The 12,122-nt window shown below is 37.5% G+C and overlaps 1 protein-coding gene across 2 annotated transcripts in view; it reads left to right on the top strand.

Annotated features, from left to right (window-relative positions):
* The window catches only part of LOC135215660 (histone-lysine N-methyltransferase SMYD3-like), a 24,902-nt gene extending 13,357 nt beyond the window's left edge, over positions 1–11,545 (top strand). For both annotated transcript variants that reach the window (XM_064250604.1, XM_064250603.1), the window contains 4 exons: positions 464–602; positions 3,720–3,893; positions 10,121–10,283; positions 10,765–11,545. In XM_064250604.1, coding sequence (XP_064106674.1) covers positions 464–602; positions 3,720–3,893; positions 10,121–10,283; positions 10,765–11,047 — 759 coding nt within the window. In that variant the 3' untranslated portion in view covers positions 11,048–11,545. The remainder of the gene's footprint in view (positions 1–463; positions 603–3,719; positions 3,894–10,120; positions 10,284–10,764) is intronic.
* Positions 11,546–12,122: the final 577 nt, after the last annotated feature.

The following is a 12,122-nucleotide window of genomic DNA, read 5'->3' on the forward strand; positions in this document are numbered from 1 at the left end:
ATATATACATATGTGTCTAATTGTTTGTTTACGTAAGGGCAGAGCACGAGGGGTACGAGAGCAAATTTTTTGCACCCTTGGCCCGTTCACCTCAACGAATCATAGAAGACGAGAATAGCTGAGCCGGAGCGAACCACCTGATCCCTTCTATTTTAAGGCTGCGTGCTCAAAGGGGGGACTGTCTACTCTATGCCCTATTTAGATGACGGCAGACTTCGAGTACAAGCTTTACATCTTCACTTACGTTTTCTATAAATGTGGGCTGCTTGTGAGAAAAACGCAATAAAGTTATACATACTAAATATCTTGCCTCTGTTATGAAGAATGTTTTCCTCATTCTCTGTTAGTTAATTCGGTGTAATATACATAAAAATTGTGCTGACAAGGGAGGCTTCGTACATCTTAGGAACTTCTGGTGTCATACGAGTACATCTTCTCCTTGACCTTTCCATTTCATTTGCAGTTGCGTATTTGCTATATAGACCCAGTCGCGAGCGTGGCATCAAGAATGGAAGATCTCCACAACAAATGGTACTTTTGGTGCGACTGCAAGACCTGTGCCGATAAGGAGAGAGCCAATATGGAAAGTTCCATTCTTTGCGGTAAGTCTAAAACTGATTCGGGAAGAGATAAGTTGCGAGTTTCGGTGCAAAGGTAAAAAATTTTAGTTAGTCGTTACTATACATGATATCAGCCACTTACACCTTATAAATAAGGAAAAGTAATCAGATTTCATTTTCCAAATTAAAAATCTTTATTAAATTCATATCAAAGCAAGAGACGAAACGAACTTTGTTTCACGTTCATTTCAACTACTTTCCATACACGATCCCTTGGATGACTTCCCAGTTAGTAAATTGTAATCGAATTCTTCAGTTTTTTATTTTTTTTATTTTTTATAATGCGCACGTATCCTCCTAACAGAACAAATCGTAACGCCACTGACTTGACGAGCAACCTCCCGAAATAAAAATTTCCATATTCGAAAGCAGAAATGAAAGTTGTTAGGTATAGCTATGATTTTAGCAAATAAATAGCCTAAATAGACACGCTTTAATTTAATCATCATTATTTTATACCATTATACATGTATGTCAAACGAGCATTTCACAATAAAATAAAAATGCACGGTATGTTAAGATAACATACCATGCATTCCTATTTTAGTGTGAAATGATTTTGACATATATAACTGCATAAAATAATGATTTAAGAATATCAAAACCCGCAACAATGGCGGTAACAGGTACACAGTTTAACAACTAAGGGAGCTTGAAACTCTTAGCAAGCAGCTGAAAGTCGTGGCTACAGACTGCGCAAGACAAGCAGCAGCCACAATCTCGAAAGGCACAGGTTCTAAGTAAGATAATGAAGTTCGCTTTCGGAATAAAAACAAAAATCCTAAGCGAACCTAACGCCAGGTTTTACTTTGCCGATGGCAATCGTTATTGTCAACCTTAAGAAAGAGAAAAAACACATTCAAACAAAGTTGAATCAAAGTTTAGTCCCCGGGATTCTGTTGATATTAAAAAAAGTAGAATGGTATTCCAACAATGGTAAAACAAAAAAGGCGTGATGCGACCTCCAGCTTCCTCGGGAAGAGTGTAAGATTTTCCCCTCACGCATAACTTGTCAACATTATATTCCTAACTTAACGTGAAGTGGTCCTCGTAATGAATACTCATTCTTAGTACTATTACACTAAAAACAAGGATCAAATAAAGAGGACACAAATGAAACACGTTCATATATTCTCGGTTATAAATGGAAACACAAAATACTTGAACAGAAACCTACTACTGTCAAACAGAGCCTGGTTTTACGAACAAATATCAAAATTAACATGCTACATTTTATTAGAAATAATTTTTCTGTACTGCTTAACATTTACATTATTCACTTTTTATATTTTCATTCCAGAAAATAAATCATAAATATCCTATCCTAAAATTGATGTATCTTTAACTCAACGCGAAACACATTTTTTTAGACCTTTTTAGGCTTCTCCACAGACCTTTCCTAAGCCCCCCCCCCCCCCCCACAACCAAGAGCAACAACACCAACAAAGTAGTTTGCAGGCTTACTCCCCGAGTAAGCGAAAATCAGAAGCATGTGACATAAATATCATCTCTTTACATATGGCAAGAATTAATTATGAGCGATAACAAACTTTTTCCACATAGTACTTCATCATTCTCAGATAAAGAAATAACTCCTGGACAGACCGAAGTAACAATGAGAAAATAATCTTTGGGAATGGAACAGAATACGAAATTTCGGCCAAAGGCCAATCGCTGGGACCTATGGGTTCACTCTGCGCTGAAACAGAAATTGAGAGCAAAAAGGTAGTCAATGTGTAACAGGAAGAAATCCTCAAAGCAGTTGCACTATGGAACAATTTTTAGGGAAGGGTCAAGCGAGATGAGAGAAAGAAAACATGAACGAGGGTTACAGTGAAAGGACAGAAGGGGTTGCAGCTACGGACCGAAGAGAAGCTGCAAAGAACCTAAAGTAATGCATACAGTGCACCCCTGAAGATGCACAGACGTCACTGCACCCAAGCTGGAAATATGACTTAGGATGACTGACAAGACTCTATAAACTAAATTCTTCTGATGCAGGAAAAACTTCCAACGCAGAATATTTACAGAGTATAATCAATTGGAATTCTCCCTTTTCCTCAAGACTTCCACTTTAGACAAGACTGAAAATGCCAAGCCTGAGCAAAGCAACATGAGCGTGGTGGAGTTGCAAGTAACACATATACTATATCCTTTTAGAGACCTCCCTTCACCTCTCACATGCACACAAAGTATAAAAACCAAATTAATATTTGCTCACACTTCATCAAAAACCTCTGATTATAACGCTTGCTCTTTTATTTCATCTATTTATTTATTCGTTCACTTTATGTTGAAATACCTCGAGTAGAGCTCAGGTTCACCTTGGTCAGAACATCATCACGTTCCTAATGAATTCATCGTTATTGAAGTTTTTATAGTAAAAGCACTAAGCCAGTTGAAGATAAGTGTGGGGTTATCAGAACTCTTCACCAATTCCAAAACTATTTCTAGGCCTTCATTCAGCAGTGCCTTCCCAGTCAGAGAATGAAATCAAATAACAAAATTGCCTTTCAGTAAGGCAAAAAATCATAGAAAAGATATTACTTTCAAAGTTATTTTTCTAACACCTAGAATTAAATTTTAGCTCACCTGGATCAGGATAATTTCATGTATAAAGTATTTCAACTATTACGGTACTCTATGAGTAATAATTGTTAATCTTATTTTCTCTCTACTACTTACAAGTTCTGAGGCAGAACTTCATAATTTGCAAGACAACAAGACCAAGATAGGAAAGTAAGTTCCAAAGCGCCGCCTTTGTTGATGCTGTACCCCTTCACTTTCTGAACAGCACCAAAACAAAAGAAATCGACATACTTTTACATTCCTGTCCTACAAAAACTAGTGAATGGACTGTTCTCTATTATCTTTATCAATATATATCCTTGGTCAGATCTACAGTTCCTCATTTGTCTATCATTGTCAATTTTTATTAAGATTAATAATGACAATACTACTAATACAAGATTGAATCTTCTATAAAGTAAATAATCCTGTGAAAGATTTGGGCAAAACTTCTGCCATTTTAAATGTCACCTAGCAGGTTGTTATTGCATTTCTACTACCGTAATCCTCATTATGAATCTATTTCATCAGGAAACAGAGTGTGCTCCAACCCTGTATACATCCCAGAAGCCTACAGTCACAAGATCCCGTCCATTGAATGCCCCAAGTGCCAAGAACTTGTTGATAAGGAGAAGATAAAACTTTACCGACAAATCGTGATCTTCACCAAATATCATCTGAACAGAATGAGTGAAGAAAGTCCTAGTATCCTTTGCATAGCGATAGTTATCCAAATACATCTTTTTTTATTTGTTATCACTAAACATTCACTAAATACTTGCACAGTAAACATTCACTGAATACTTACACACCAAACATTCCCTAAACACTAACATGCACTAAACCTTCACTAAACCCTAAACACTCACTATGCACTTACACACTAAACATTCACTAAACTCTAAACACTCACTAAACATTCACTGAATAGTTACTCACTAAACATTCTCTAACACTAACATTCACAGGACATTCACTAAAAATTCACTAAACTTTCACTAAAACCCTAGACTCCCTAAACATTCTCTGAATATTTACACAAAAAATATTCAATAAAATTAACAAAACAGTAAACATTCCCTAAATCCTAAACTAAACATTCACTAACTAAACCCTAAAAATTCGCTAAACACTTACTCATTAAACATTAACGATAAAAAAAAATTTCAAAATCACACTAATCCCCTGTTCAATCTATTGGTTGTCAAACCTTTAAAAATGGCTGCAAGGCTTTGCAGCGCCGGCCTGGTGGAAGGCCACCCAACTACGTAGTACTAGTATTGAGATCGCTACTCCAGGTATGATTCGATCCATCGCATAGAGGAGAAATCATGACTTCAGTGATATCTTTACTGACGCGCCCAACAAGTGAGGTATAAGTTGATACCGATTCCGACCTTACAAATCACTGTCGAATTCAGATATTTGTAATTAGAATCAATATCCACCCACCTCTGCCATTGTAAACAAAGTCGTACATTTGCCGCACATGGCCATACTATAAATTTTTATCATATATATGTTAACCCTGTATGTAGAGCGAATTGGATAGATATTAAAGGACATTTGTAGCTTAATGCATGTATATGCATTAATTCTAATTACAAATATCTGAGTTTGACAGTGATTTTTTAAGTCGGAATCAGTATCAGCTTATACCTCTCTTGTTGGCCGAGTCAGTAAAGATGTCACCGAAGTCTTGATTTCTCCTCTGTGCGGTGGTTCGAATCCACGAGAGGACAAAATTATTGTCAACTACAAAAATTTCCCTTCAGTTAACATATATGAAAGTATATCAATTCCGAGGTAGAGCGAACTGGACATTAAGGGACATTTGTAGCTTAAAGCATGTATATTAATCACAGTGATGTGATAAAAAAATTTAAATAGAATTTAGGTATTATATATATGAATATATGTGATAGATGAGATATATAATATATATATAGATATAATATATATATATATATATATATATATATATATATATATATATATATATGTATGATATATACATCCAAACAGCGGTGGCCACAGCCGGATATACATCAATGAGAAGGAGGACATAAAGACTTGCTAAAAGGGGTCAATTTATTCCCGACGTTTTGTAATATCTTCATTACATTTTCGAGGGCTGTACAGAATAGGTAACATAAATTACAAGAAGGCTATGAGTATAAAATTTAAAAATGAAAGTTGCACAATGATTACAAATCTCAATTATCAAAAGGAACAATTAAAAGGACAACTTAAAAAACACAAAACGTAAAATGAACAGAACAAAAATTACTAAAATGAGTAAAAAAAAATTCTTTTTTAATTTAAAATTTCAAAAGTTAAGCAAAGCTGGACCAACCTATTCAGCAGCAATGTCAAGACTGGAGAGAAAAAAAAAGAGAGACCAAGTGAGGTACAGTGCACCAGCAGAGGTTTGGCTTTTCAACAAGGTGATGAGTCGTTTGATCATTAATGATTCTAACATTGTTAAATCATGGCTGTTGGAAGCTCGCCCTACAACTGAAAATAATTGTTCACGATTTAAGCCAAAACCAAGGAAAGGTAAGACCTCTTTATAACCACTCATTCATCCTTGCCTATATGCAAGTTGCCCCTGTGAACTAGAAGCTTCCATTCTCTCTAAAACCCTCTTTGCTCCATTGGCTGCTCTAGATTTACTCTCAACTGGGATGAGGGCAGAGCCTACCCAGGCGAGATTTTAAAAGAGTGGGGCCACAACAGCGCTCTCTCAGAATCTCTCAGAATTTCCTCAAACTTTCTCAAGCCCCACAGACTCCACTTCACCCCTTCTGCTCCCTTGCCCCCACCTGGAGGATCCCACTAGTGTTTTTATACCTCCAGAGTGCACAGAAATATCAGCAGATAAGAAGACTACCAAACCCAGGATTTCCAAGTAATGTGAGATGTAATTTTAAGTGCAGTCGGGGAATAGTTTTGCCTCTTGTCTGTACTATTTAATTTCCATTTCTTCCAAGGTGACTTTTCCCCTGCCCCCCCCCCCCCCCTTCGTTCAGCTTCTCACAGCCCCAATTTTGGTTCAATGCTGTGATGAATTCCCTTGTGATGCTAGTAAACATCCCCTTGTTAAATCAAGCAATGTACTTGTTCTTTCTGTGTAAACTCCCGGTCATTTCATGCCCCTTAAGTGGGTTGTAATATTTTAGGCTAAGAGCAAGCAGTGTGTACGTTCCCCAAGTATCCTCGCCTTAGTATTGATGCTGGAATGCAATCTCTTTGCAGACAACCACTGTGCCTGATTGTGGGAGAAATTGGGAACCCTTTGGAATAAGGCTTACAATGAAATAACCTGTTTTGCGCAAATTCTGATCTGCGTGTCTGGTTCATTTCCCAGCCACGAGTTTCTGGTGGGTTGACAATCAACCACCTTATTAGTTCCTGGACCTACTGTAACTTAATGTAAATATAGTGCATTTAAAACTGAAGTCCAGAGTTTATGTAAATTCCTCATTTTTTAGTAATATCGGCCCTCTGCAATAGATTTTTTGTTTGTGATAACTCTTGTCCCACCAGTCAAGGAGCGCCTCAGTGGCGTGGTTGGTTTGGTGTTTGCTTCTCACCTCGGTGGTCGCTGGTTCGATTCCAGGCCATTCCATTGAGGAGTGAGTGATGTTTATTTCTGGTGATAGAAGTCCACTCTCGACGTGGTTCGGAAGTCACATAAAGCCGTTGGTCCCGTTGCTGAATAACCACTGGTTCCATGCAACGTAAAAACACCATACAAAGAAACAAACCACTAGTCAAGGCCATTTTTAAGTGTTAGACTACATTTTCTAGGATGGGACGAGCAGGTCATAACAATACATATTATGTATATAGACATGCATGCATATATATCCTATATATATATTATATATATATTTGATAGATATATGTATAGATATATCATATATATATATAATATATATATATATATATATATATATATTATATCATGTATTATTCAAGCTACAAATGTCCTTTAATATCTGATTCGCTCTACCTTGGAATTAATATATTTTCACTTATGTAAACCGAGGGGGAACTTTTAGTTGATAATAATTTCGTCCTCTCTCTCATGGCTTCGAATCACAGCCAATCGGACACATAAGAATTCAGTGAAGTTATCGATTACTGACGTCCTGATTTTTTTTCTCTGCCTGCTGGTCGGTGGTTTGAATCCACGAGAGGACGAAATATTTATCAACTAAAACATTCACCTTCGGTTTACATGTATGAAAATATATTAATTCCGCGTAGAGTGAATTAGATATTAAAGGACACTTGTAGCTCGAATAATTAATATGAATCACAGTGATGTGATAATTATCAATATATATATATATATATATATATATATATATATATATATATATATATATATATAAATAAAGGTTTTTTTGCCACGAAGGAAAAAAATGAAAAAGCGAGATAGCCGATTACTTTCGGTCCTATTCGGACCCTTTACTGAGTTTGCCTCAGTAAAGGGTCCGAATAGGACCGAAAGTACTCGGCTATCTCGCTTTTTCATTTTTTCCTTCGTGGCAAAAAAACCTTTATTTATACATAGCATCACGTTTTATATACTTCGTGATCAAGTTATTCATATATATATATATGTATATATATATATATATAGATATGTATTATATATATATATATATATATATATATATATATATATATATTATATATATATATATATATATATATATATATATATATATATATATATATATATATAGTGTAGGGTGTAGTGTAACATGAGTTTATGCAAATATTTGGGAAAATAAAAGAAAATGTCATTCTGAGCAGAAAATGTTCTATAAACATATGCATTTTAAGGGTTTATTTGTCGTTGGGGTAAATTTTTAAAATAACCGTTATCATCAAATGGCATAGTAAGATGGTGCGCACAGGATGTCGGAGTAGTCATGGTTAAGGGGAGGGGAATGGAACTTATCACTTGACTTGTTAAGGTGCGTCCACACGGTCGAACAATGTCCGACGGACAAACACTGTTACCATATCATAGGTAAAGCAGAATGACGTCATAGGCGTTGAAACGATGGAAGTAGATCTGGTAACAAACAGTGGTACCAGATAAGGTTGTGTATCACTGTTTTTACTCTACTCACAAGGCAAAGACCGGCAGACAATCGTTAATTGGTAACAGTGTTTGTCCTTCGGACATTGTTCGACCGTGTAGACGCACCTTTACTCTAAACAGCCTTGCTTTTCTGCCAGAGCGTGTTCAGGTTGCAAGTGTCAGATTCCTTATTCATTTTGTGAGCAAGAAACTGAGGACAATGCCTTAGCAACAATGAAATCCACTGTTATGAAAACAGGTAAACGGCGATTGGGCCAATGTGAATAAAATGCTTCCAAATCAAACGTATTCTTCAGATACTTAACGAAGGGGAAAAATGCAAGTATCACTGTAACCTTCTCCCTCTCTATAAATGGTATTCATTGGACTCAAATACAGAAAAGAAAACAAGCCAAATGGAATCTCCCCTCCATCAAAGATAGGCCTATTCATTACACATTGATCATAGATTTCAAAGGTATTTGCAATTCTCTCCCTCTCCATCAAAAGTATTCATCATACACCAGCCGAAGGGAAAAGCACACCCAAGGAAATGTCTTTGTCGCTGTCAGAGGAAAAAGAAAGAATGGGAACATTATGGAAAATTCACTTTCTTCATTCTTTCCTTAGTAGTAATCGATGCTCAAAGCGCAGTATCCTCCCTACCTGCATTCCCTTGTCATCATGATTACTTTCATCATTCAGCATAGGCCTAGTCCTGATTCCTGATTCAACAATTCCATGACGTTAACACTACTTCTTGATATGCAAAGCTAATAATTAAAATTAGATTACAGTGAAGTCTGCTCACAGGTGATTTACTAATTGATCAGACAATAATGTTACATTTTTCAAAAACCTGCGACGAAAAAATGACAGTTAAAAGACTAGCTATCCAGTTGCCTAATATGTACACCTCAACAACACCCCCTCCCCCCTTATCCCTGACTATGCAGACATCACATACACCATGTTGGCTGAGAGCAGCATTAAGGAAAACTGGTTATTTTAAAAATTCGCCTCACCGTTAAACGAAGCCTTAAAATGCATATGTTTATAGAACATTTTCTGCTGAGAATGACTTTTTTTTCATTTCCCGAGATACTTAAATAAACTCGTGTTACACCCTGTATATGCATTTATTTTGTTTGTTTGTTTGTATGGTGCTTTTACGTTGCACGGAACCAGTGGTTATTCAGCAACGGGACAAACGGCTTTACGTGACTTCCGAACCACGTCAAGAGTGAACTTCTATCACCAGAAATACACATCTCTCACTCCTCAATGGAATGGCTGAGAATAGAACCAGCGACCACCGAGGTGGGACGCTAACACCATACCAACCACGCCGCTGAGGCGTCGTATATGCATTTATGAGGGGGTGAAGCCAGAAGAGTTGACCCTTCAATTCTCAGTGCCAAGCGAAAACAAGCTCACTGCTCTGCAATGAGCGGTGTTTCCTCATGGGGATTACTCTTATGCAAAATTAAGACAACGATCACTCCCCACTTCATCTTGCAAATATAAAATCAAAGGCGACCCACTCTGAACAAAAAAACACAGACGAAATTAGCCGCCCCATATGCCTACACAGAAGTTTCATATTCATTTGAATCCTCTTGTGGAAGGTACAGAAAAAAAATCCCTTTACCATTTACATATCTTCCTCTACCCACTGATAAGTGCTTTTTATTTATTTATTTTTAACTGGCCAACATTAAAGCTTACCCGGTCTAGGGGTAGTCTTAATTTATATTTTAGCAAGGTCTGTAAGGGTTGATAAACTTTTATTTTCCTTAAACCTCTCACATCCACTATTTTACCCCAGACTTAACAGAGTGCCTGGAGATCTTAGAAAGACAAGGTGACGAACTGCATCCGCTGAACGTCTGGAGAGTGAGGACTCTGGACTTCGCTTTTAACGCTGCTGTCCACAATGGATGTTGGGCTTTGGCTCTCGACTACGGAGACAAGAACTATGAGGGCATGAGGTTGGGTCGTCCTTCATGGGCTTGATATTTTTTTCCATTTATCTTCCCCCGAGAACTTTTTGTTCGTTTTCTTTTGTATGCTTAGCAGAGTAACTTTCTGATATATTTTTTTTTTTTTAATTACCTTATCTTCTAGTTATTGGGCTAGTATTTTTTTTTTTTTTTGTGATCAATACTTTAGATTTAGAAGCTTATTTAAGATGTTCTAAAACACACAGTGCGGCTTATTGTATCCGGATGCAGTAAATGGAAGCCGAGAATATTATATTAGCGGCGGTAATTAGGCTACATTATAGTCCCCCTTCCTAACTTTTTTTGTTTTTTACTTCACAACCTATCACTCTTCGATGTATTTACATAATTTCTGGAGGACGAAAATCTTAAGTATAAATTTCATGCCTCAGTGTACAAATCTGTATAATACCTGGATATATACAACCAAGAAAGTATCCGTGATGCTCACCTATCATAATTTTCCCAGGTACTACTATGGAGAAAACAACCCAACCTTCGCCCTGTTTTTATTCAAATATGGGAAAGCGAAGATCTACCTGAAAGACTTTTCTGAGGGCGTCAAACTTTTGGACAAAGCAGAGCCCATTCTCAAAGCGGGACTTGGACCCATGCATCCTGTAGTCGTCGACCAGCTCATTCCGACAAATTTACTGGCGAACGAGGACATCAACATTTGTTTACAACGAAGGATGGCGATCCTCAAGAAGCAGGAAGCGAGGAAAGGAAAGCCCGTTAGCCAAGCTGCTTAGCCAAACTAACAACAAAACAAAAGGAAATCCTCGAGCAGCTTGATGAACATGGTAGCGTAAGTCTGTGAACAGACTGAACATTAAAAATGCTTTTACCAGTAAAAGGAAACTTTCGGTATTTTAAGGCAGACTTCCTTAAGGTGGCCTCACACTAGGCGTTTTTTTCTCCAGCTTCGAGCCGTTGCTGGCGAAAATGAAAAGCCAGGAGCTTTTAGCTCGAGATTTTAGCTTCCCGACAGAACGGGAAGCAGCCAGCACGAGCCATGAGCCACAGCGTAGTGTAAACAAACAAGGTGGCTGCTGCTGATAGGACATACTCTCAGACCTTTGGCTTCTCTTCTCCTGAGCCACTCTCGAACTGTTCAGTTTTGTTTACTTTTTCCTACAGCTCCTCGAAACCACGAGTTCCAAGTGTGACGATACAACACTTTTGCTCGCAAGCATCGGCTGGATGCTGGCCTAAACCATGAGCATTACTAACTTAAGTAGTGAAATCCAGGTTAAATGATTTTTTAAACATGGGCCTAGTTTCCCGCCGAATCTTCCTAAAATAAATGATGGTCCAGATGCATCAGAATTGTTGAATAAAGGTAGAAATGAGACCGGTGTTATGTCGAAAGCATCGAATGGTGGTGCTGATGAAGAATCAAAGAACGATGAGGGAGTGACACACTTGAGAAATAGTATACCTGAAGATAATCAGCTGGAGTTGAACTTATTCACAGTCGAACCAAGCCCAAATACTGGTGTGCAGGAAATTGGTGATGAGGTAAGAGGTGATAATAGCCATATTGATACTTTTAATACTGAAAAGGATGGTAAGTGCCCGAGACTCCCGGATCCTTTGAGCATTCATTTTCGGGAAGGTTATAGTGAGCAGGGGCAAGCTGATGTTCCGCAGATGGAGGTCGATCATTTGCATGTATGCAAGGGACAGCTCAGTGATGATGAAGGCTTAAAGAAAATGACTGTTACGGTGTCAGTTCATAAGAATGATGAGCCCACAGATGTGATGAGCTTTGGGAATGATTCTGATATGGACTTGTGCGAGAATATAGTACTAGGCAATGAGGAT

The sequence above is a fragment of the Macrobrachium nipponense genome, chromosome 5, assembly GCF_015104395.2.
Source record: "Macrobrachium nipponense isolate FS-2020 chromosome 5, ASM1510439v2, whole genome shotgun sequence".
Lineage (NCBI taxonomy): Eukaryota > Metazoa > Arthropoda > Malacostraca > Decapoda > Palaemonidae > Macrobrachium > Macrobrachium nipponense.